Source organism: Gouania willdenowi, chromosome 20, assembly GCF_900634775.1.
Source record: "Gouania willdenowi chromosome 20, fGouWil2.1, whole genome shotgun sequence".
Lineage (NCBI taxonomy): Eukaryota > Metazoa > Chordata > Actinopteri > Blenniiformes > Gobiesocidae > Gouania > Gouania willdenowi.
In genome coordinates, this window is record NC_041063.1 from 1429843 (window position 1) to 1457381 (window position 27539).

Genomic DNA, 27539 nt, shown 5'->3' on the forward strand with positions numbered 1-27539 from the left:
AAGCACTGCAGTAACATGCTTTTAACAGAACATGTTAGACTACCATTAGCTTGTTAGCTCTTCTGATGGAGGGACTTTGGAAAGTTTGGAGGCAGGGCAAGAGAGCTTGGGGGGAGGGAGGGACAGAGAGGGATCTGAGAGTTGCAGACTGCACCTATAATGACAAGTATAATACACCTCCCGTCATCACGACATTGAAGTTTCTATTATATCTGCATTACATTTGTTCAGGAGTACGGCGACCTCTGCTGAATGTTATGTGCCATGGTTGAAATAACGAAAATCGCCCCATTGATTTTTTTCTTGTAAACAACTAATGAGCGTTTCTCCACCTACATAATAAAAATATCGCTTTTCTCTTGATACTGTCTCGAATTTGTGATGGCATGCTATACAAATGGCCCAGCTTACCGTCGACTCACCCAGCTCAAGTCGGCACTGCGCGGTGTTATTTATTATTTATTCAGTTTATTTCCGACATGGTTAAATTCACTTTTTTTTTTTTTTTTTTTGTACATGCCAAAAAAGGAGACGAGAGAAGCAGTTTGCTTATCTGGGTCCCATCCCGTTTTACCATCGCAAATTTACATGAGTTTACATGTCTCTCTGGTCAAACATTCTTGAGTTGTTCTGAACAGTCCTTTTTTGTGTATTCTCATCTGTAGTCAGTGTTGTCTTTTTTTTTTTTTATTCCTCCTCCTCTCTATCGTTGTTCGTGTTGGCCTTGTTCCCTGCCAGACGTTGTTAGCATTCCTCCAGTTCAAGAATAGTTCTTCTTTCGAAGGTGTTTGGAAGGTTTTTCCCTTTTCATCCATAATGTCACCACTCGGGAATGTCTCTTTTGGACACACAAGTTTGCAGATTGTTTTGTCTCTACATCAAGGTTAATCCAGTTGTTGTTAGTTCTATTAGCAGTGTTGTATTTTCCACTGTTAGATTTAACTTGTATAAACACATTATTATATCTTAGTTCATAAGCAAGGTACTAATTTCATTGTACAGGAAAACGTGTTTCTAACTGCACATATGACAATAAACACTTTGAATTTAAATTTATTGTAATCCTTAATCACCCCACCACCTAGCAATTGAAATTAATAAATGACAGACCTTTTTTACTCTTGGTTTCCACATTTAATTCAGTCTCCGTAAAATAATCACAGTCTGAGTTTTGTTTCCAGTGTTTATATAGATCTGGGTCCATATCCATGATTACCATCAGTAATGTTGTTGTTTAGGTGGATCCTTCGTATTTTCCCGTCTTTCATCGTTTTGATGAGGATTGGTTTTCCGTTCTCTTCTCCCAGTGGTGTGATGTAAATCCTGCAGTTCCTTGTCCACGTCTTTAGAATCTTTCCTCCTTTTTTTATTTGGCGTGCCTTCCATGCGATGCTTGCATTTTTTTTGTCAGGCTTTCATTAATAAAAACCTTCATTTCCTTCAGCTTTCTTCCTTGCTTCAGTAGTTCTCCTTTGAATTTCATATTCGTGAAGGTTATTTTTACAGCTCTGTTATCATTTTTCTTTGGCAGGAGTTGATGTTGTCAGGGTTCAGGACAATGTCCTTCGACTCCAGGTAGTCAATGACCTGTTGTTCAATCGATTTTGTTTCTTCGTCACTCTCGTAACTCCTGGGTTTTATCTTTAGGCCTGTGATGATGACATCTTTCTCTCATTCCTTTTGTTCCAGCTGTTCAACCCTGGCGTTCAACAGTTTTATCTCTTCAGCATTTCTTTCATTCTTTTCTTTCAGTACCTTTGCTTCGCTTTGTAGGTTTTCCAGTGAGTTTTCCAGCGTCTTTTCCAATGACTTTCTCTCGGCAGATAGGTTTCGTAGGTTCTGAAGGGCCTCCCTGCGGTTTTTTCACCATTTTCCTTCAGTCTTGGGCCCATTTTTTCAGACTGTTCAGCTCTAGCCAAGGTCGTGTTATCGGAGCGAATGAAAACACGTCTGCTCTCTCCAAAGACCAGAAACACGAAAAGCCTCCGCAGGAGGCTGGCGTGTCAGGCGAGCCTCTCCGGAGAGGACCCCTTCTTACCTCCTCACGGCATCCCCGCCCCAGCGGTGGAAGAGAAAACAGCCCTGGGGAACACTGGGGCTGCTCATGGTTCCAGCTGGGGGCTCCCAGCTTGACCTGGCTGACATCTTCCCACACGAGGAGGATATCCTTGTGATAAGATAGCGGGCTGGAGGACAGACACTCCTCTCCGATCCGGATGAAGAAGATGAAGTCTTCATCACCCCAGCTTGAGGCCTGCAGCCTTCTGCCTCTGTAGCCTCTCAGGGGGAAGATGAGAGCTCAACACCTTTCTCCCTTCTCGCAAGCTACAATGGATGTGTATAGATGCGCTGCGGTGTGGTAAGTTCTCCCCGTCTTACCTGAGCCTCTGGTTGAGGCAGCCTGTGTTACTATGTATTACTAAAATGAAAAGACATGACCAACCTTTACATAAAACCCTTCAGTGTTTTTATTCATTTATTGGACAAGGAGCAGGAACATGTATGTCCACTTATTTCTTTACATTTGAAATTTTTTTACAATGGATTTCCTAATTTCAGCATATTTAACAAAAAAGAAAATAAAACACACAACTGCAAACATGAGAAAAGAAAGCTTGTCTAGCCAGCAACGTGCCATTGATGTTATTACGACTTGTTTTCATTTTTTCTGTGTCATCTGCGAAGCCTACGCCACGTAGCTGTACTCGTCTGCTGAGGTCTGACTTCTTTCTAGATATTGTTTGTCGATTAGCACCTCGATGCACTTCTTTATCATGCTCACACTTGGGTTGAACCTGGCTTTGGACTGATTGATGACCTGAAAAAAAAATGATTGGAAGAAACAAATCATTACAAGTATTACACTAGATTATATTCTCTCAGAAAATGGGAGAATTCTCACATTTGTTAGATATACTGATTTTAAAATCAGAAAATTGTCAACTAACTATTGTTAGTGGTACATATTGATACCAATGGGCTGCAAAAACTAATCTCTTTCACAATAAAACACAAAAACCCGATGAAAACAATAACATGTGTTTGTCATCAAGTCAGTACATTTCTACAAAGGGCAAACATGTTCCAAATACAAACTTATCTTTTTTAGAACAAGTTTTCATTAAGTTTTGCTTTTATTTGGAAATATAAAAACACTGTTCACTCAGAGAACCACGGTTACAATGTAACCATACGTTCTCTATCGTCTCGAGACAATCTCTTCACCCAGTTACATATTTCTTATCCATGGGGTAACTCTTTAAGATACCCCATGAGGAGACGGTGCAGCCCATAACCCAATACACCGATATGTGACAGACGAACTATCTACAAATGTACACTATTAACATACCAATCAGGTGAGGCCCTGCAAGACGCAAGGGCCAAGCTTGAAAGGCAGAGGCACTTCTTAGGTCAGAAAGACCCAACGAACCCTGATTAAGGACCCGCAAGAGGCAAAGGATAACACCGTCAAAGAAGACTGGAGATGACAAGTAAGTCACAAGGAAGACCCCACACATCGGCAGAGGCCTGCTCTTTGTCCAGTTGTCTAGCGACGAGCCACGCCCAGCACTTGCTCTGCAAAGGAGGGACTGGCGGCTTTAGTCGATAAATTCTAACAGAGGTGGACTCAGATGACCATGTGGCTGCTGCAAAAATGGCAGTCAGGAAGGCACCCTGCCACAAGCCCATGAGGTAGCCACGAGCTGAATGTGCCCGACCTCTGGACAGGACAGGCACCCCCCCGAGCGCACATATGCACAGGGACATCCGAGATTTTGCCAGGGGCGTGCCCAATTTCCTGGTGTCAAAGGAGAAGAAAGCTCATCAGTCTATCTATAAGACCGTGTGCGCTGGATGTACTCTGCCAAAATCTTAACCAGACATACAGTAGCATAGTGGCATAGAGGTGGTAAGAGAGCGCAGCTTAATGAACTGGGACAAGTGGAACTCGTATAAAACCTTAGGCAGAACATCTGAATCTGGACGGAGAATTACGCCCCTCCAAGGAACCTTCCAAGAAACCCACTCTGCACCACAGCAGACACAGACACCACACGCAGTGCCTGAGGCGTTCAGCTGTTTCTCTCCCTCACACACACACTTTACTCTGCATTTTCTCTTTCAGTGGCTGTTAATATTGACTATTGTTTCATTTAAATTATTTTCTTATACTCGAAAGGTGAAATAGAGCCTTTTTTTCCTCTCCGCTCTGTATTATGTCAACATTCACTGCAGCTATGATCTCTGTGTGCGAGTTTATACCTGCCTGTAAGTCGTACTATTTTCATCGCAGGAACAGTCACCGCAAACAGTTCCAGATTTTGATGAATTGCATTGCGCTCACTGCATTTATTTATTTGCATTTCCCCCTCCCATTTTTTTGCACCCCTTATGAGATCTGCTTACATTACATATTCATCAGAGGGAAATGGGCTAAATGGATTGTGGATTTCCTGATTTCTTGGGATTTATACCCCTTATTAGCGCGTGGAGTAATGTTTGCACACGTTTTAATACCCCTTTAGTGAATCCGCCCTTCACTTTCTTAGCGGAGGTTAATCACCAACAGAAATGCAGTCTGAATATGAACATGATTTATTCTTTAAAAAAATCTAACAAACAAAGCATATTCCTACAAAATCTTTATGATGACTCTAAATAAATGCACTAAATGTAGAGAATGTGTATTGTAAAGGCTTTTACTATTGCTCACCTCTTGGATCAGGGGGTTGTGTTGAAGCACTTTGCGAGCTTTCATAATTCTCACAACAGCAGCTTGTAAATACATTTTGCGGTCGTCATCTACTGCACATCTTGTCTGCTCCATTTCCTAAATATTAGGCAGATATGTGAACATGAATCTATATTCACACACACACACACACACACACACACACACACACACACACACACACACACACACACACACACACACACACGCACACACACTCACACACTCTCTCTCTAAAGCTTTAAGGATAATGATGAAGGTCTTATAATTTCTCTGACCTGTGGAGTGTCTTTCTGCATCGATGTTATGATCTTAAACTTTGTCCTCTTACTGGTGAAACTCATATTTAGTGAAAACGAAGACTCCGCTTCAATCTCCTCCTGTGAGCAAAGACAAAGTTATTCTGCGTTCATCCTATGAGGGGAAATTCTCATGCAGTGATTGATGTTGATGGGAGACCTTCTCAGAATCTTGACTGAGCATCTTGATGTCCAGGAGGGACTTGATGGTTTTCTGTAGCTCCTTCTCGTTGATCTGTGTGCCATCTTGGAGCTCCTTGTAGCTCACTGTCAGGCTGTTGTTGAACGCCAACAGTATGGCCATCTGGTAAGTGGTTACCGTGGCAACATAAGGCTTGGACAGATAATTCATCTTCACCTCACCTAAACAAAATATATTAAAAAAAAACAGCACCGTGAGACTAAAACAGTCATTGAGCATCATGTGAATGGGTCATTTTATGTTCTCTTATCTCAGTGAAAAATTGTGTTTGATTTGTTTTGAAGTGTAATTTTACAGCAATTTTTTGACTTCATTGGGGAAGTTTACTATTTGTTTTAGTAAAACTCCCCATGAACTGCCACCTTCACATAGTGGAGGTACCCAAATGGACCTGGGAATTATGTTGTCAAGGGTTTAATGCCGCTGGTAGTGTCCTGGTAGGCTCGAGGGCGGGCGCCTGGTGGCCAGGTCTCTGGTCATAGGCAACGACCAGGCACAGACCGAAAGGAAAAAGTGTGCCCACCCTGCAGGAGGGACCGTAGGGGGCCGGTGAGATGTGGATCGAGCGGTATTCCAAGCAGAAACCTTGGCGATCCATTTCCCGCCTACAGAAGCTGGTGGGGAAGGAGCCCCAGCTTGTGTGTGAGGTTGAGAAGTTTAGACTAGATATAGGATTGGAACCTGAGCGGTGCTTTTGTTATTGGACTTCTTTGCTCATCACAGATTGTCCATAACAAGCACCATGTTCAGGCATAACGGTGTCCACATGTGATGAGGACACCCTAGGCTGCAGTTTGATGATCAGCTTTGTAGTCGTGTCGCCGGACTTGCGGTCCCATGTCTTAGACACTTAGGTGAAGAGAGGGTCGGAGCTGTCAACCAACCACCAGCTGGTGGTGAGATGGATGCAATGGGCGAGAAGGATACCGTTTAGACCTGGCAGACCCAAACCTATTGTGAGGGTCTGTTAGGAACGTTTGGTTTGACCATGTCTTGGGGGAGGCAGGGGACTTTAAGTCCGGGTTGGCCATGTACCGTACCCCTGTTGTTGAGGCGACCAACCAGTACTATGGCTGTAGGGTAGTTGGTGCCTCTTGTGGCGGCAACATCTAATACGATACCCACTGGTGGACACCGGGGTGAGGGATGCCTTCAAGCTAAAGAATGAGTCCTATCGGGCCTTCTTTGCCTGTGGGACTCCGGAGGCTGCAGACAGATACCGTTGGGCCAAGCAGAGTGCAGCCACGGCAGTCACCGATGCAAAAACCCAGACATGGGAGGAGTATGGTGGGGCCATGGAGAATGATTTCTGGATGGCTTCTAAGAGATTCTGGACCACCACCCAGCGTCTCAAAATGGGGCAAGCGAGGCACTGTCAACACTCGACTCGAGACATTGTGGATCAGTGGTGGGAATACTTCGAAGACCTCCTCAATTCCACCAACACGCCTTCCAGTGGTCCAACTATACTTCTCAGCTTCCCTGGTAAGGTCTATTCAGGGGTACTGGAGAGGAGGGTTGGTTGAATCGTCAAACCTCGGATTCAGGAGGGGCAATGTGGTTTTCACCCTGACCGCGGAACTGTGGACCAGCTCTACACCCTCAGTAGGGTCCTTGAGGGTGCATGGAAATTTGCCTAACCAGTACACATGCATATTGTGGACTTGGAGAAGGAATTTCACCATGACCCTCACGGATCCCTGGAGGGTTCTCCGGGTAAGGGGTATCGGAGCAGCTGATACAGCCTGTCTGTTCCCTATAAGACCGGAGTCTGAGCTTGGTTTGCATTGCCGGTGTCACGGTCTGAGTTTACCTCCGTACTGAGATTCCTCTTACAAACTCAATACGTGACTGTTATATACTGAGATGTACCCGTGCTGGATTAGCCATGCACAGAGATTGCTGTATAGATTTAAACATCACGTTAGTCAACCATTGATTAAAAAAAAAATCGACCACTTGATAAAAAAATATGATTGTCATGATCAGATTTATATGAATACTTGTAACAATTAATCGTAAGGCAGTTAAAAATCGATTCATAGGTATCACGGTTTATATCGATTTTCTGAAAATTGAATTGCAGTACTTTTTTTAAACAGCGCTATATATTTATCCTTCTCTTGTCCAAATGCTGAGGCGGTGGGCGGAATCTGCTACTACTTTCTTTCTGGCCGCCTTAGACTCTCACACATGTTCATAAATGATTCCTTACCCCTTTAGCAAAGAATATCTGTAATATTACGAGAATATCTGTAAAAGTCACGTTTTTCTATTAGCTCTGTCTGCTAGCATAGCACCTCTTCTTCACTGCACAAAATAGCTGCATCCCAACCGAACACTGGGTTACCAGCGCCCTCTGCTGGTCCAAACAAATATCTGATGTAAATACAGTGGTACAAAATACATTTTCAGTTGCACTTTTAAAAAGAAAAATAACTATTATGCAGATTTGCATTGTTTACTATAGAACCAGATGTTAAATTAATAGGCTTCTTCTTCATTTGTATTATTACTTTATTTATTTCATTCAAGATTTATTTTGAGTTAAATTGCATTGTTTTGAATAGTTTATCAAGGGATTCTTTTGACAATGAAAAATAAAAGGAAAATAATACAGTATTTTCTAGTTTTTTATCAAAAAAAAAAGGCAAATTTTTCAATCATCATGCTCATAATCAATCTTAGTAGGAGGTAAACTCAGACTGTGACACAGGCATTAGGTCGAACCTGTTTCCAGTGAGGGTTCAACACCGCCAGGGCTGCCCTTTGGCAATGATTCTGTTCATAAAATGTATGTACAAAATTCCTAGGAGCAAACCAGCGCGCTGAGGGGGTCCGGTATAGTAGCCTATAGATATAGTCACCCTGGGAAGAGGGAAGTCTGGGCGCCCCCGCTAAGGATGCTGCCCTGCAACCCGACTACAATTAAGCAACAGAAGATGAATGGATGTTTTGGTAAAAGCATCAAAGCCATTTTGCTGATGAATTTATTACCTGTGCAAAGATAGTGTAGCCAGGTCAGCTTTCTCCCACTGAAGTGCTGATTATAGAAGAGCTCAAACTGTAAAACACAGATAAAAGTAAAGTTTAGCCCATAATCACATGACTTTTCGTTGAGCAGCTCTCATCACTGCTGCACAGCTGTGCGACTCACCATCTGCACGCTCTTCTCCAGCTCCTGGGGGATGGCGAGTGTGGACGAAGGGATTTGTGTGAGAGGCCACGCACCAGCCTGTGAAACCACAAGAGGACAAAAACAAAATATTAGAATAAGAAAAAAAAAACGATGAGAGTCTCTCTCTCACAGACCTGTAATACGTAGATCTGAAAGCTGATTCCTAGGTCCACCACTGTCTCCTGGGTCTTGATAAAATTGTTGAACTTGTTGTTGAGGTCCGCGCTTACGCTCATATCTGTGTACATTCTGTGCAGTTTGCTGGTAAACTCATAGCCACAAGTTTGCTGCAGGAAGGAAGAGGAGAGTGAGGAGAAATTTAAAAGGAAATAAAGCAAACAAACAAGGAAAAGCAAAGAAAAAAACTTGTTTACCTTTAGTTTGTTGATCATGGCTTCTTCTGAATCCATTGACAATGATAAACCATGTATTAACCGCTTAGCCAGCATTCTAGCATAAAACTGCAAAGACATTGAGAAAACAAGAGGATTTTACTTCCACAGAACCAAACATGTCCTGAAGTCATTAGGGTTCTCATTACCTTCTGAAATATATCTTTGTCATCTATGTACTTAAACACTGTGATGAAGCTGGTTAGCTTGTCTTCCACCTCGTTCTCCGTCATTCCTTTTGCCGACTTCTTCAGCAGATTGTCACAATATTTCGCCAGCTGGACAAAAACACCAGGAGGGACATGACCTTGACACGACACTGTTTCAAATCCAATCCTTGTTCCCATGTGTTTGTGTACTAACCAGTTCAGGGGCCTTGCAGATGGACTTGGGCTCTTTGAAGTTTACCACAGATGTCAAAGCCTAGGAAATAAAAAAGTTATTTTTATAAAATAATCAAAACTGAAACAGATGATGAAACATAGCAAAAACCAATGTTTGTCTATGAACAGAGCCTTTCAAACTAAGAGTTTAACAGTGAAATCATTACCTTATCAAGTGCACTCATGAAGTGATGATCTCCATTAAGAACCGTGTTAATAAGCTGAACAAATTTACTGTGGACCTCCAGCACTGACTCCACAAACAGGGTTGGCATCTGTTGAGAGAAAAAGACAAAGCTGCAGCAGAAAAGCAAAATTTCCTTAAGAATCTAAACATGGGAAAATATTTAACCCCATGTTTAAAAAGTCTGGATAAAAATACTGTTTACTAACAAACAGGATTGTAAAAGTACCTAAGAGTTTGGTAAATTTCCACAGAATCTTAAGCAAATTTGGGAATAATCAAAAATATAAACTTTTATGGAATTAACCGGCAACTGCAAGTAAATTTAAAAAGCAAACCCGAAACCCACTTTTTCGTGCTGAATACATATGTATTTGGGTATTAAGTAGTGCTATTGATTAATCCTAGTCCAACTTTTAACAATTGAGTAAAGGTATTTTAATTTTAGTTGTAGAGTTACTGGCCACTAAGGGTTGAACGCCGGCTATTAAAAGTGAATTTTGCTATTGACTAAAACAGATTATTTGAATTCCCCTGCGCCATCAACTTCCACTGTTGGCCCCGCCCGTCCTATAACAGCTGAGAGGTATATAATGTTCCGTGTGTGAAACAGCCCCGCTGTAGCGGGGCAGATTCTGCACTAATGAGAGGGTTCATCAAGCTATAGGTGTACGCATTCCCATCTGTCTCTGTGTGTGCGCGAACGTGCATGTACTTATCACTGCAGTGTGTGTGTGTGTGTGGCCGTGGTGTTCTGAGGCCCATGGCGAGAGTAGAGCAGGGACTGTTTGTGAGTAATATATCGTCTGTGGGGTTGTGTGTTTATGCTTTTGAGCTGTGTATTATATATAGTAGATGAGCAGGCAGTGGTCTGTTACTGCCAGCGTTGACCGGCTCTGTGAGTGGGCGTGGCTTACAACGTCAGGAGTAAAGCCCTTAATTAAGGTTTTAAATTTCCTCCCTAGTGGCAGGTCAGCAGAAAGCAGGGGTTTAGTTACTCTTTAAATAAGTTATGGTGATATTTTAGGCAATGCTAAAATATATTTTCCCAAATATATTTAATATTCTTCTTCGGGGCTATCTTTCAGTTTTGAAATTTTTCCATTATTTCCAATGAAAAGTTTCCAGCTTTTTACATTCACAGAATATTTCCACCCTTGTTAAAATGTTATATTTTTGAATTTTATTATTTTGAATGGATGCTAACATTTATTAGATATGATCCAGTGGTTTACAGTTCACCAAGTCAAATTCCTCGTGTGTATAACATAAAATTACTCACAATTTCCAGTTAATTTTAATAAATAATTCCCATGAAAAGTCCAGATTTTTGATTATTTTGGCCACTAGGGGCGCTAGACCGGTAACTTTCACGCAAGCGCCCCTAGTGGCCACAAGCACCGCAGCACTGTTGCAAAATCAACAAACAGTCAGTCGGGCCACACCGCAGTCGTCAGCCCCCTTCACCGAGAGTCTGCACGGCGGCCGGGGTCGGGGCGGACGGGCGATCCCACACACGCCGGGTCGCCGTCCCCCGGCAAAGGGGGCCAACAATGGTGGCGAGGCCAGGGAGTAGGGGAGAAACGCTACCAACACAGCGAGGCATGCAGAACACCGGGTCTCCGGCGGCGGGGAGAAGAGTGCGGGGGTGGCGGCTGCTCCTCCAGCCCATACTCCAGCCCATAGACTGTAGCCGTAGCGTGAGCCCAGCCATGCTTTGCACCCCAGCCCTTCAAGCCAATCTTTATCCCTAAGGTACGGATCTGACATGCCGACTTCCTTTACTAAAGAATTCACATTTAACTGAACTATCGCAGCGATTAGTGCACCATTAACCCAACATGCAATTACCATATTGTGCTCTTTTGGCTGTAAACAGAAGCTAACACGTTTCAGCTACTCACAGAAAAGGCGCCGGGTCGGGAAATACCCATATGTTGTGACGTACGTAACTATATATATCCGAGCCTGTGGTCACGTGACTGCCGTAAAGTGAAACGTTCCCCAGGCATTCTCCAGGTCACTTGACCTGGTGAAAGACTGTCCGTCTCCTCCAAACTTACATAGTCGGTATTTCAAGAGGGAAGCCCCGCTCGGAGCATTGATACTGTCAAGCGCTGTATATGTTACTTTGACCGTACGTTATTTAGACCGAACAGACCTCACCCGGAAGTTATTGACAGCAATGGCTGCTGTGTTGAAAGCTGCACATTTCTTCGAGGCGCATGTGTGAGAGAGAACCAACAGAGGAGATTAGAGTCCCAGGTAGAGAGTCTCACACACACAACACACACCCGTCGATCAGGTGCGCTTCACTATCGATCATCGTCTACGTGACATGCGTGCAGGTATGTGAGTGTTGAGTGTATAACGAACCACCATTTAGTCCGGTTACAGTCTGTGTCAAGACACCCGTCCATATGGTGGTAGTGACTGTAGTGTTATGCTCTAAGTCAGATATAAGTGTTAACATGTTACATAGACAGTGCTGCATAGTGAAGGTCACCTGATTACTGCAGCTTCACTCACGACACACCTGCCACTACATCTAACTACTGAAAATAGATAAGTTTAGTGAAAGTTAGGCAGGTACACATGGATGGACTGGTGGCATAAATTTAGAATGGATTCACCCCCCCAAACACACACACACACTAAACAACAACAAAAATATGAAAATACACAAAACTAAATATTTATACACAAAAGACAACAGAAATGAGAACAACTACACCAAAAAAAGATACAAATGACTCCAGAATCACACTACTTAAGGCAACAAAAACAATAATTATACAAAAAAAAGCACAAATGACGTAAAACAAAAAACTAAACAATATTTATACAGGAAGTACACAAAACAATAACAGAAATGCACAAAAATATACAAAAAGGCTCCAAAAACACAAAATTACTCCAAAAAACATATATTACAGAAAAATACATTAAACGACAACAAAAACATGAAAATGACTCAAAATACACTAAACTAAATACTTATACAAAAAATACACTAAAATGACAACAAAAATGCACGAAACTACACCAAAAAAAAAAAAAAAAAACAACTAAAATACACAAAATGACTCCAGAATCACTACAATGGTAACAAAAACAATAACAATGCAAAAAATGCACAAAAACACAACATAAAGATACAAAAATACACATGACTCCAAAAAACAAATTATAAAAAAAAAAACAGCAAACATGTATGCACACCAAGACAACAGAAAGATACACAAATACACAAGACTCCAAAAAACATACGTTACAGAAAAATACACCAAACAAAAAAATATAAAAATGATGATGAAGTCATGCACATGTCCCATAGAAATATACCAGTAAAATTGCACCCCCATTTTGCACCCGCAAATACCCCTTATGCTCCCGCATGAATGCATACTTCCGACGGGCAGTGTACTAGTCATTTAAAATTACTCAAATGGGTCAACTCTTTAGGACAAAAAGTCCATGGTGTGCCTTTAAGTTTCCATGAAAATTTACCAGAAATTTTCCGCTACTTTCGTGCCAACAAGCTGTTGAATGTGTGGGTTGACTAACATTTTCCTGAGAGAGGTTGCTGGTCCATCGAATGCCCTTGTTGTGGATATGGACCTGCAGCTCCTGAATCATCTGAGGCAACCCATTAGACACAGCCCGTAACAGTGTGTACATGTTAGCCATGTCTGAAGAAAGAAGAAAATCACACAAACACAAAAGCATGAAGCTAATGCAACACATTTACATCCACATCTCCAGTAACATTTGATGTGCCACAAGCTTTTAAGACAGCTGTAATTATCTTCTGCTTGAAAAGTCTACTACCCAAGATTCAAGTGATTTGTCCAATTATAGGCCAATATCCAAACTTCCTCTTGTTTCAAAAACCCTTGAAAAAATCTTTGCAGGTCAACTATGTGACCATCTATATAGGAACAATTTATACAAGAACTTTCAGTCTGGCTTTATAGCCCATCACAGCACAGAGCCTTAGTAAAAGTAAACAATGAGATCTCCTTTTAGCATCAGACAGAGGGTTGGTCTTAGTCTTGGTCCTCTTAGATCTCAGTGCAGCCTTTGATACAGTGGATCATAATTTATTGCTGCAGAGACTGGAAAGGGGGATTAAAGAAACAGCACTAAGTTGGTTTAAAAACTATAAATCAGACAGAACCCACTTTGTTCAGGTTAATAATCTCTCCTCAGAACACACCAGAGTTAATCATGGAGTTACACAAGGTTCAGTTTTAGGACCAATAATCTTTACATTACATATGCTTCCACTAGGTAACATGATTAGAAACTATAATATAAATGGCCATTGCTATGCAGATGATACAGCTTTATTTGTCAATGAAATCAGATGAAACTCATCAGTTACGAAAACTCCAGGCCTATCATATCATGTTTTTCTGCAGTCTGCCTCCTCCTCTCCCTTCTCTTTTTTCTGTTTCATGTGTCTTGACGCTGGAGCTGGCAGTTCCTGATCTGTGGTTCACGACTCAACTAGTCTGGGACACTCTGATGTTCTATCTCTCTATCCTGTTTTGTTCTCCTCTTTCTGTCCACTAACCTCAACCAGTCGAAGCAGATGGCTGCCACCTCTGAATCTGGTTCTGCTGGAGATTTATTTCAGTCAAAGGGAGTTTTTTCTCCCCACTGCAGCTGATGCTTGTTCAGGTGGATTTGTTGTTTTTTGTCTTGACAATTTTATATTCTGATAAGTGCTACGAGATTACTATTGTTGTAATTAATGCCCTATAAATAAAGTTGAATTGAATTGAATATTGAGGAAACAAATAAGGTACAAATAAAAGAAAAACCTAGAAAGGATCAGAGTACAGACCCTCTCTCTTCTCCTGTCGGATGATGTTCTGACACTCCCCGTGCAGGAACTGAAGGTGATCTGCCACCATCCTCTGCTGGCATTCATGTATGACTTTGGAATAGGAGCTAGGGTGCAGATACTTAATACACCGCACCTCTTCATCTTTCAACCGCGCCAAAACCTGAAAGAAGAAAAAGAGAAAGAGATGAGGATTAAAAAGTCAAGCATTGTTCACATCAGTAGAATGTTGTCTATAGAGCGTCAAGCTGTGCTTTACAACAATCTTCTACATCAACTACCATGTAAGGAGAAGATTTTTGTCAGACAGCTGATGTCACTTCAGCCGACAGTTTCTTCAATAATGAAAAACAAAAGGTTGTTTATGGCGTTACTGCTTATATTTGAAGATTTCAAGAAATCATGAAATGCTTGTCTTGTTCTTTGATGTTCAAAAACCCTAGGGCTGCAACGATTCCTTGAATACCTTGGTAACAACAAATGATCAATTTCTTATAATATATTTGTATCCATTTTCTTTTTAATTTATTTTAATTATTATTATTATTATTATTATTATTATTATTATTATTATTATTATCATTATTATTATTATAATTATTATTATTATTATTATTATTATTATTATTATTATTATTATTATTATTATTATTATTATTTACTTTACCTGGTTGTGTCATATTAAGTTAGAAACACATCTAGTGGAGTCTTTTAAAGATAAATAGGCTTTTCTTTCCTACCCAGGGGTTGAACACACAACCACAAAGCCGCAGATGAATACCACTAAAACATGCTCATTTTTAAAATAAAGGTTAGGATTTAAGTCAAAGTATTGTAAACAAACGTAATAATAACTAAATAATAAGTTCTTGATTTGATATTTTTACATTTAAGCTGTGAGCGTCAGAAAGTAGTTCTTAAGACGAGAGTTAATTTTTGCAGCCTTGTTCAGAAAAGCTCAAAGAGGAAGATGAATAGCATCTTTATTTTGTGTAAAACAACATTTTGTTCAAAACCTATGTTTTAACCCAACAGTGATCATGGAAGAAGTCATGTTGCATTCCTGCAGCTGTAAACTGGGTCAGATTATGATAGGATATATAGTCAATGCGCCCTGTCCAGGGTGTACCCCCGCCCAGCGCCCTATGAGAGCCGGAGATTGGGACCGGCAGACCCCCGCGACCCTGATAAACGGGAATAAGCGGGTATGAAAATGGATGGCTGGATATAGTCAATGAGCGTGTTCTGATGGAGCTTCCTATCCTATACCAGCCAAACCCTGACTCTCACAGCGAGGCAACACATCAAACAGGCAGCTCTGGTAAACTGGAAGGCTTCAATGACAGAACCTGTTTACGTGCTGGAAGGAAAACTCAATCACATCAAACTGCTCACTGTCAGAAAGAAAGAAGGAAAAGGGGGGCGACTTTCAAAGGTTGCCCTGTGGTTTGCTAATACTGATTAATGCTCTCAACCCTCCTATTGTCCTCAAATATTATTAATTAACACATTTTATCCTTGGGGTCAGGTTGACCCCAAGGATATTTGCGTCCTGAAATAATTTTTGTTCACCAGGTTTTTGTGTCAAACACTTTGTTTATTTGTTGAATACATAAATAAGCCTTCGATAAGGAAACCTTGAGTTGTTCTCTAGCACCCTCATCAGGCCAAACTTTTAAATTAGAATTAATTTATCTTGAATACTTTTAATCCAAATCTTCTGAAATTTACTGACAATTTAATGATCACAATATGAACCCCATTGGTTTTGGTGGTGATATGATCTTTCCTACAGCGCCACAATCAGGTCAAACTTTCATCAAAAATCTTTTCTAATTTGGGGTGCACATTCATGACTCTCACAGAATGAACCATTTCTACCATGGTATTGCTCAGATGTGTTGAAATATAACAGCTCCGCGTGTCCATGGAAAATTTGGCCCGTTTCCTGCCGCGTTATTACAACATTCTGTTTTGGTTAGCTTTTTTCGGTGAGAAAAGTGTTTCGGCTGAAAATCCAAAATGGCCCAAAAGGGCATTTTGGGTTTTCGGCTGAAAATTTTTGGTGGCCGGAATTTCAGCACATCATTAATAAGCATATTTATTAACTTATCTTTATCTACTATTTTGTAACATATTTGAAGTCATTCACTATAATCCGTAATCCGAGTTTGGGACCGGCAGTGGCTGAGTTAAAAAAAAAAATATTTCTTTCTTAGTTTATGATTTTCGTTTTTTTTTTGTTTTTTTTTTTTTGCAGTACACACAGAGCATATTGAGGAACGATTTGGTTAAAGTGCTGCCATGCAAGCTTTTATGTTTGCACCTCCCGTAGTTTGCATGAACCAATGTCCTTGCAGGAATAGCCAGCCCTCTACAGTGCGGAGTAGTAGGTCACACACACACACACACACACACACACACACACACACACACACACACACACACACACACACACACGTCCATGGTGTGGGAACGTTCTCATGAGAATATTGTCATCCCCCCTACCCCCACCATGACATGTATCAACTCAAAAGTATCAACTCTGCACCTGGAGTTGTGGGGATGTAAGGCCACACATGGGTGACACACAGAGTTTTACACAGCTAAAACAGCTTGTCATCTAATTGACCCCAGACGAACACCAATGCATGCAATATGTGTGATAATTGTATGCTTAATCAACTGTATCCATCAAATTAGGAAAAATCATGAAATATGAAGCAAAAATAATCAACTATTATTTCTTGAATGATAAACATTGAATGGGGTCAAATTGACCCCAAGGATAATAAGGAGGGTAAGTCACTGCGCTAACACAACATATCCACAGCGTTACAATAAAGTAAAAGTGCTGCTCGTGTGCAGACAACAGTCACACATCAGGGTTGAATTGTACCAACTCAAACCCACTGGTAGCAGCATTTTCATCTTTTTCTTGGACCTCCAGTGTTCTTACCTTCTCCATGTACTGTGAGCAGTTGGATTCCTGGAGGAAGTTGGAGGCTTCCTGTTTGTAATACTCTCCTGTCTTTATCAGAAATGGACCTTCAAAGATTTCCTGATAAAACTGTCACCACAGGGAGAGAACATCAACTTAGCATACATGCAAACAAAATGCACAAAGTGACAAAACTACTTAATATGGCTTTTTATTGTGACCTCAATGGTCCCAACATCAATGTCTGATTTGATCTGCAGTGCATTAAAAACAAGCATCTCAGATTTTCTTTCAGGTTTCTAAAGCACAGTGTGAAAACAAACTGAGTCAAATCAAGAGGTTCAAATTATCTGCCTTTCTCTGCACATTTGAGCTGAGTCTCCAATTATCCTGTACTAAAAACAGCTTATAGGGGACATATCATGCTAAATCCACTTTTTTAGCCCATAAATGCATTTTGTTGTATATTTAGAGTGTTTAGAAGTACAGAAAAGTTCAAATTAGTCTCTTCAGGTGCTCCGTTGATATCATTATATTCTGTTTTGGTCAAATTTTTCAATCCGTTTAGATTTTTCGATTCTCTATTATGTTTTCTGAACAATGACGTCACAGTATTTGCAGGGGAACTGCCAAATTAGGACATCGACTCCAGGCCCAACACTTTGAGTAATCTACTATTTTTATTCCTCACTTTTATTTTGTAGTCCAAGCTCAAGGATGCCGAAGTTACGAGAGGATAAGATGTTCGGTTGTTGGATGTAGTAACCCACCGTCTCCCAACATCAGAACCTTTTCGAAGTGCCTGCTTGAGTTTTATTTTTCACGGAAATGTACCCACATCTGTGGGTAAGGTCATTTTTGTGTGCGCGAAGCACTTCAAGGATGACGCTAGCGCCAAGCTAACGTCACAATACGCATTTTAATAGTCTTTTCAGACACAAAAACGGCAAAATGAAATGACTACTGAAAACTTTAGACTTAAATTAAATCACGTAGGCCATATCATCAAGGATCTAAAACGAGCACACAACGCTAACATATGAAGAGGGTGCAACTGCTAATGCTAACAAAACAATGACAGGGACGTCTTATCACACTTTTTAGCGTTATTTACAGCTTACTGAAGTGCTCTGTTCATCGTCTCCAAAGATAGAAGGAATTGAACCCTCAATCAGACAAAGTCTTTCGGCAAATCCTTCTTTATACTGGTGGAGGTTGCTGAAGCAGCGTTAGCTCGGTGCTTGTGTTAGCTCACTTGTTAACATCCATATGAAGACGTTGTTCTGCAGGTTCATCATCATCATTTTCATCTCGCTCCGCCGGGTTCGACTCTGGCTCAAACATGTAAGGCTGGATGGACAAGTCTTCCGATGTTGACATTTTGTAAATAACGTGTGAATAAACATTTTCTGCGCCGCTAAATAATCGTATCTCTTCTATCAAACTACAAAAAATGGCCGAACAGGGTGGAGTTGAACCGAGTGTCAGCTCTGCAACCTGGAGAGGGGGCGGGGTATGAAGTGTCTCATTTGCATTTAAAGAGACCGCACCAAAACTGCTGTTTTGGTGCTCTCAGAAGAACATCAGAAAAGGGGCAGAAAAGGGGTGGAGCTATAATAATGAGGAATTCAGACCCAAGCATTGCAGTTCCGCTTTATATAGACCACAACTGTATGATTTATATGTAAAAAGGAAGGATTTAAAAGCATGATATGTCTCCTTTAAGGAACTTAAGTAGGGCCTCACAGTTTCCGGGATCACGGAAAAAAAAAATGGAGAAACAGAATTCACATTTTTCTTTTACTGTCCATCTCTCTCTCTCTTAACTTAAAATCAGGCCCCAGCATGACACTGAAATACCTCACATGCAAATTTTGGGACATTTTTTCATTGGCTAACGTCGCACTTGTGATGCTATCTTGTGTGAATTCTTCCTGTTTTTGTATTTAAATCATCTAAATCTGTGGTTCCCAAACTTATCAGTCCCGTACCCCTTCAGACATTTAACCTGAAGCTATGTACCCCCTACTGCTGCACACTTAAAAAACACAATAATGTAATGCCATATAAAATATAGCCCTACAGTGAAATTTGTCTATGAATTTTACATATCATGTTAAGGAATCATATATAAATAAAAAGAATAATAATCTGTAAGCATGAATGTTCATGTGTGCAGTTTATACAGTTGATAATATGGCCATGTTATTAATGTTGTACGTGTATGTATGCACTTAAATATTCTTTCAGGTGATTACCTGGCAAACAACACCGTTATTGTGCTAGTTTCAGTTCGCATTGCATGTGCGTTGCATATGTGAATGAGACACTGGTTCACCAGTGAAGCATACCCTTTATGGTGAGAGTTATTGGATTTATGATCATTAGTTTAATAATCCCATTTTTTTGTTAAAACCAATATGACTGCTTAGTGTTTGGTTGTCTCACCTTAAGAGGAAATTTCTTCTTATACTGTTCAACATGAACAAAGGAGTTGATGACCCCGTGGATTACTTTCTGGTTTGGGTTCTCACCACATCGATCACTGTACGGTAAAATGAAGAAGTTAAAGACTTGTTAAGTGGTTAAAATAAGTGTGAACTACTTTTAAGTTGTAGAATTAAAAAAATCCTCTGTCCAGCATTTGAAATTAATGAACATAAATAAAAACAAGGAATGTGTGAAGAGACACCACCTACTTTTTGATTTCTTTGAGCAACATGCTAATCAGGACCACCTGAAGGGGTTCGATCATTAGCTTCCTCCACATATCCAGTGCCAACTAGAATGACAAAACAGAAGCAATCAAATAAGCACAGAATACTCACAGTGTAACACAGACTAGGGATGAAGAATCCATTGAATTTTAGTTGTGATTTTGGCCTCCACGATTACATTTACCTGACAGTCAGCCATTTTCACATTTAAAATGGGGGCTCTGCTGCATTTCTAATCAGACACTTTCTGAACCCCAGTGGTCAGCCAATCACCAAAGGGCGACCACATGATTAAGGCTGCATTAAGCTACAAAATAACAAGCGAGCAATGATTCAGGTCACTCTGTAAACTAGACTGATGAGAGCGAGTCATCAGCGAGTCATCAACTTGCAGCGCTGCTTTTTTTTTTTTTTTTTTTTTTTACTAGTTTTGACTATAAAAAAGCGGGTCTGGGTAATCCGCCGAAAATCTGGAATTCCATACACACACAGTATAGCCTTTCCAACAGAATTCCGGAAGGCTATACTGTGTGTGACGAAATTCCAGGACCCAGAAAAAGCATCATGTTGACATGCTCTGGGCTCAGTCCGGTCTGTTAACCATAAGCCCCGCCCCTCTCTGCCAGGTGGAAATAAAACATGGATCCGTCATCCAGATGTCCATTTATACCTCTCCTTGTTTTTCCTCTGAGGGTGCGTTCACACCGATGGATCCTAGAGCGGTTAAAACACTCCAGGATCCGTTTGCTTTAAGACAGAAAAACACTGCGATTTTTTTCATTGTCATACTCAGCTCCAGTTCAGTTGGGGTCAATTATAATTGTAATTGCGTAATTGATAATGATTTACAATTACGGCACAATTGTAATTGTAATTTTGATCAAATGTTGCTGTCGTAATTGTAATTAAATTGTAACTGAGTTCAAATAATTGACTTAGTAGATGTAATTGCCATGACAATTCTATAAAAAATTTCAATTGTCAAGTTTTTTTTAAAAAATGTTAAACAAAAAGCTGCTCTGGGTTTAATTGAGCATTTGCACTTTTTATTTCTTGAAACAATTTATTTCCAAATTCAGTATCAATAGTGAGTGCTAAATTCACCAGGTGTTCAAAAGGTAACATATTTAACTTGTTTTCATGTACTAATTATTGAAAAAAATAAAAGATATGGAATTTGCTGGTTTAATAACCCTGTTTTATTCTTGAAGGGATGTTTGTTTTACTTTTCACTTTTTCACTTAAGTACATTTAGTAGCATGTACAATACTTTTTTACTTTTACTCAAGTAAGAGAGCAACTTCAACACTTTGACCAGTTATTTTTTATTCAAGTATCTATACTTTTACTTGGGTACTGAAGACTAGTACTTTTGCCATCTCTGGCCCGTAGTATTTTTAAAGTTATTGGGTAAATTTTGGTATTTATCATCATTCTTTAATAAAGTTTTTCATTCGCATTCTAAACTGTTCACATATTGTTTGTTAAAAAGTAGTTAAAAAAAATTACAGACGTTGTCCCTGACAGGATATAAATAATCGTGATTACTTACAATATTGATCCAAATAATCATTGGTTGTCATTTAGACCATTATCGTGCAGCTCTAACACAGACAGGACAAAAGCTGCAGATTTGGATGTTTAATCCCATTTGTTTGAATTTCATTTGTTTTGTAGAAGTGCTTGTAATAGTGGTGGGTGTGGCCTATTACCTCTCCGATCTCCATCAGTTGTTTGTTCATGTTCACTCCCCTGTCGTCGTACTGCATGTATTCTTCTGTCAGTTTGTGCTTCTTGATGAAATGTGTATTCAGGTATCTGATCAATGACAAGAAAATAGTTCAATGTAAAACAAAGCACATTAAACAACAAACTAAACTAAAACTAATTAAAAACCAAGAACCAATGAAAACTAAACTGCAGGACAAAAAAAATTCCCTTCGAGGAAACAAAACATTTATCTCATTATTTTGTATTTATATCTAAAGGGAGCAAAACAAAAACTTTCTCACTATTATTTCCATCTAATGAACCAATGCTATCTGAAAATGATGATACACATTGGTCATTGAAAAAATATATCAACATTCAGCAATGACAAAAGCAAAAGCCTTGTTTTTAGTATAATATATATGATCATTCCATTTCATTTCACAAATGGCTCACGCACTTCGGTCTCAAAAAAAATCTGCCATTTTTACCAATTGTTTTTTAATTATTCAATTGCCACACTGTAAATTTTCAGCTTGATCAAATTAATACTTTTTGAGATATGGACAATTTAGTGAGAGTAATATGCGTCGATTTTCACTTATTTAATAGAAATGCAGCTCCACATACTCTCTGAGAACATACAAAAAATTCTGCTATATATGTCCTATTATGAGGGGCTGGCATGTCCGCCAGATAGGATGTATGGCAGATGTTTTTGTATATTCTGAGAGAGTGGGTGCATTTGCCATTTTTCTCAAAATTAAAAAAGTCTGTATGTAAAGCAAGTCTACTAAATCCTGCAGAGTTCAATAATAATAACAATTGAAGTCCTTTTACTTTATTCATATTACAGATAAAAACATGAGCCATGCGACATTCTCACACTACTGCGTGAGCCTGACTTTATCTCACTGAGGTAAAATAAAAAGGCAGTGATACATGGGTAGACTGCTGGAAAAAAGACATAAAAATAGATCAGAAACAACAATTTACATGACAAAAGCCTGATGACAAATGCTCTGCATGGAAGGTGCTATTTATGAGAGAACAGAAAGACTAGGAAAAGATAGTACAGTCTGTAAGAAAAAAGTGTAAAAAATTTTTTTTTTGGGCCGTGACATGCTGACCTAACAAAAGTAGAATAAAGCTAAACTGTCTTCATTTGGACTCCCTGTTATGCTATCAACCAAGCGTCTAACGATTAGTTTTAACGATGATTCAATACGAATCACGATTCAGTAACTTTTTCTTAGCTAAAATAATAATTCAACCATGGGATTGTGAAAGAAACTCCTGGATAATGTACAGTGCATGTGAACTTTCGTATATTCCTCATGTTTCTTGTAGGGGAATCATCTATAAATGTATTATGTACATTAACATACAAGTAAACATTTAATATCCAATGTATTCACATTTCATTAGAATAAAGTCCAACCAACACTTCAGTTTAAATTAACAGGATGTTCACCTTTTCTGCTCTAATTTTTAATGAATACACATTAGGTTTTTGTTTAACATAACGTCTTTAATATTAAAACACATCCATATAAAGTCCAGTTGGATTGTGCGAACATGAATTGATTAATCGATCTAATACATGAATCATTACACCCTTACTATCAACTCATCTCCAGCAGCCATGTTTACCTGTACAAGCAGTCCATGCCGTCTGCTCCTTTGCTGTACTCATCCCAGTATCTGTAGTACATCACTAAAACCTTCTCCTCTAACTCCAGGACTTTCTAAAAAAAACCAAAAACAAACAAAATAAAAGATGAGAGTCGCTGCAGAGGCAAAAAATGAAGTGCTGGCGTAGTGAGTTAGGGGTGTGCATTGCCATGAATCTGACGATACGATTAACAATTAGCATGTCATGATACAATATATCCTGATATTAAATGACACGATATACATTGTGATATCAATAATTACACATTTCACCTTTACAGCAGGCTAAGTACACACTAACCAAGGAGATCAGAGTAACCAAGAGGTGCTACACTGAGAAGCTAAAACAAAGCTTCTCAAACAAAGTCCCTTCAGAAGTGTGGAAAGGCCTGCGTGAGGTTACTAACTACAGGAAACCCTCCCCCCACCCTGCAGGTAACAATAGACTGGCTAAAGACCTGAATAGCTTTTACTGCAGGTTTTCACACCCACCCCCCAGCTCATTAGCATCAGCCCATCACCTGGACTCTGCCCCAGGAGCTGCTGATCATGTTCTACACCTCCATCATTCAGTCTGTTCTGTGCACCTCCATCACTGTCTGGTTTGGATCTACAACCAAACTAGACAGACACAGACTACAAAGGATAATCAGGACTGCAGAAAAGATCATTGGTGTTGATCTGCCCTCCATCCAAGACTTATACCTGTCCAGGGTCAGGAAACGGGCAGGTAGCATCACTGCAGACCCCTCACACCCTGCACACAATCTGTTTAAACTCCTCCCCTCCGGCAGATGCTATAGATCACTGTACGCCAAAACTACCCGCCATAAAAACAGTTTCTTCCCCCAGGCTGTCACTGTGATCAACTCTTTACAATCAAAGAGTGTCAGTCCTTTTTCTGTTACTGTAAAATAACCTGGAACTAAACATAACAACCCTGGATCAACCTGTCACTGAGAATGTTCATGGACATAATATTTTCATTTAAATGTTCACCTGCACTACTCATCAATGCACTACTGCACTATCATCTTATTATTATTATTGTAGTTTTATTGTATTTTTATTTCATTTCATTATTATTATTATTATTATTATTATTATTATTATTATTATTATTATTATTATTATTATCTTGTTTTTTATTTAGTTTGCACATATTAGTCTAACTACTCTTTATATTTATGTTATACTTCTTTTTTTATTTAATTTTCTTTATTCTAGTTGATTGTTATTATTTAATGTTTTACACTATCAGAGAAAGCACAGGGCACCAAGACAAATTCCTCGTGTGTATTCAATAGATTACTTGGTCAATAAAGTTGATTTTGATTTTGATTCCGATTACAAGAAAAAAATTGCATGAAATACAATTTATTTCATTTTTTAAAAAAAACTTTCAAGAACAAGTAAATGATAACTAACTGTAATTCAAGTACCGTTTATAAAACCAAAGTAACCACATACTTCTATAAAAGTGTCCAGTATGTCTTAAATAATAAACAATCAAAATTAATAAAATGCAATTACCTTGTAAGTTAAAATGTATTGAGTAGTGAGGTAGATTAACAAGGTCTGATGTGGTTCACTGACATCTAGTGACTGGGCGTTTACGTGCTAATCATGTTAGCACAATTAAATGTTTTTTACGTTAAAAAACATGATAAAAAAAATCGATTTGGAAAATCTTTGGATTAATACGATAATCACACAGTGATAGATTACGATAGATCGCCGAATAGATTTTTTCTTAAACCCTTAGTTGTGAGTGCTTACCTTATACAACTGCTTCACATGATTCTCAAGAAAAGACTTGGTCTCTGTATATAGTCGTTCACTGAGAGGCTCTGGATGTGCAACGCACAAGGCATAAATGTCACTGGTGGAAGAATTAAGGAAGAACAAGCCTTAATGTGCACAGATATGCATATTTATGTACCAGTACCTATGGAGGTTCAATACATGCAATAACAAAGAAAGATTACTATTGCCATTTAACAGTAAAAGATTATAAAAATCTAATAAATACATATACATATATCTGAAGAGAGGCTAAACACGTGTGTCAGGAGATGCTCTATTGATCTGAGGAATCAGAAAGGATACAAATAGCGATTCTTCCAAGTGGCTTTTTCTACATGGTCCAGCATCACAACAGCCTTGATTGTGGTGAGTAACTTGTTCCATGTCTCGTCAAAATCCACCACCCGAGGTTTTGAGGACATTGTACAAATTCCCCTACAATCTGAAAAGACAAGAATATACTGGTGAATTAAATGAAGACAGTGCCAAAATTATGAAATAAAAATTAGGTTAGCTAAGATAACAATCTTAAATTAACAACAATCAATAAAGGAACCTAAAATTCAATATCAGTCAAGGGAAATACATCAGAAACATGGTCAGAAATGTCTGCATCACTATCAAAACATTTGCTCACATGTCAACTACAACTACAGCAACAGCAGCAGCAGTAATATTACATTAAGTCATAGCCAAAGTGCAAATAATCACACAAAGGATTCACATTTCACAACACAAATTGTTTAAAGTTTATTGACAGTATGTCAAGAGGAAAATCTCGGCCCTGTGACTGTTTGTCGCCATCCACTGAATTACCACCTTTTATGTTAGATCTTAGTGAATTGACCCTTAAATGTGTAAATTACTTTACATATAATAAAACGAGCAATATGTACTCACTTGATTCTGGAATATCACTGAATTAGTCATTAATAGGGATGTAACGATTCACTCAACTCCCGATACGATTCGATTCACGATACTGGGTTCACGATACGATTCTCTCACGATTTATTTTAAAAAATGGGACTGTAGACAAATACTGTATTATTTTCCTTTTATTTTTCATTGTCAAAAGAATCCCTTGATAAACTACTCAAAACAATGCAATTTAACTAAAAATAAACCTTGAATGAAATAAACAAAGGAATAATACAAATGAAAATGAAGCCTATTAATTTAAATTCTGGTTCTATAATAAACAATGCAAAACTGCATAATAGTTCTTTTTCTTTTTAAAAGTGCAACTGAAAATGTATTTTGTGCCTTAACAATTGGACTTTAAAAAAAAAAAAAATTACGTCATATTTGTTTGGACCAGCAGAGGGCGCTGGTAACACAGTGGTCTATTGGCATGCAGATATCTTGCAGTGAAGAAGAGAAGCTATGCTAGCAGACAGAGCTAATAGAAAAACGTGACTTTTACAGATATTCAAGTAATATTACAGATATTCTTTCGGTGCTAAAGGGGTAATGAATCATTTATTAACATATTTAAGAGTAGAAGGCGGCCAGAAAGAAAGTATTAGCAGACTCCGCCCGCCGCCTACACTTGTGGATAGCGCCCTCTGCTGGTTAAAAAAAGTACTGCGATTCAATTTTCAGAAAATTGATATCAACCGTGATACCTATGAATCGATTTTTAACTGCCTTACGATTAATCGTTACATCCCTAGTCATTAACATTTACAATATCAAAAGAAATTCACTTTCTGTCAAACGCTGCTCAGAAACCAGCCTCAGAAACCTTGGGGTTGTTTTTGATCAGTCCATGTTTTTGCTGTTCTTATGATATTTATGCACTCTTGTTTTATTAATCTATTGTGTTGCACTTGTACTTTTACCACAACTTTGTACAGCACTTTGTGATTTTATCTGCAAAAAGCGCTTTATAAATAAACTACTTACTTACTAACTTACTGAAAGCTTCTGCTGGTCAATCTTTACGGGGTGTTTCAAGGATATTAAAATACTTTAGTCGTGTCTGACAGTCCTTCGTGTAGTCAGTCCTGAAGAATCTGCATCATCTTTGAAGTTAGCTTGCGTTACCATGACTACCTGTCAACATTGAGCTGTTCTAAAAAGCTGCTGATTGTGACATCATAAAGCACACTTCAGCACATTATTTGGTCTTTTTTTTTGGACGTCCAGACGACTACATTACATTCAAAATGTATCTATCTATCGATAAAAGCAAAAAAGGTCTGTGTGTGTGCGTGTGTGTGTGTGTGTGTGTGTGTGTGTGTGTGTGTGTGGAGCGAATATCTCTCTGACACGGTACAATTTCGACCTGAAACTTAGTCAATGGGTTCCAAATACCCCAAGTGTGTTCCTCCTTTATTTTGGAGTAATTTGGTGTGGCAAAATGTTAAAAACGTAAATTTTAAGATTATTATGGCCCTCTCGGTAATGAGCGCGGTATTGAGTGCGATACTTCTGGTTCCGGGTTCATGACATCACTGTGTG

The 27539-nt window shown here is 39.2% G+C and overlaps 1 protein-coding gene across 4 annotated transcripts; it reads right to left on the minus strand.

Annotated features, from left to right (window-relative positions):
- Window positions 1–2651: 2651 nt before the first annotated feature.
- Window positions 2652–27164, minus strand: LOC114454167 (cullin-2-like). 4 transcript variants are annotated; one of them, XM_028434417.1, is made up of 21 exons: window positions 26994–27164; window positions 25377–25515; window positions 25047–25149; window positions 23247–23341; window positions 21596–21701; window positions 19866–19948; window positions 19615–19711; window positions 17185–17295; window positions 14226–14388; window positions 12884–13065; window positions 9357–9464; window positions 9170–9229; window positions 8956–9084; window positions 8789–8875; window positions 8549–8701; window positions 8394–8471; window positions 8234–8300; window positions 5195–5397; window positions 5014–5115; window positions 4718–4834; window positions 2652–2818 (listed from the first exon to the last, which is right to left on the minus strand). In XM_028434417.1, the coding sequence occupies exons 2-21, from the start codon at window positions 25493–25495 to the stop codon at window positions 2687–2689; spliced, it is 2295 nt and encodes a 764-aa protein (XP_028290218.1). In that variant the 5' UTR covers window positions 25496–25515; window positions 26994–27164; the 3' UTR covers window positions 2652–2686. The 4 variants fall into 4 exon arrangements, with proteins under 4 accessions (XP_028290218.1, XP_028290220.1, XP_028290217.1 ...); XM_028434419.1 differs by having other exon boundaries at window positions 12941–13065; window positions 26986–27164; XM_028434416.1 differs by having other exon boundaries at window positions 26986–27164.
- Window positions 27165–27539: the final 375 nt, after the last annotated feature.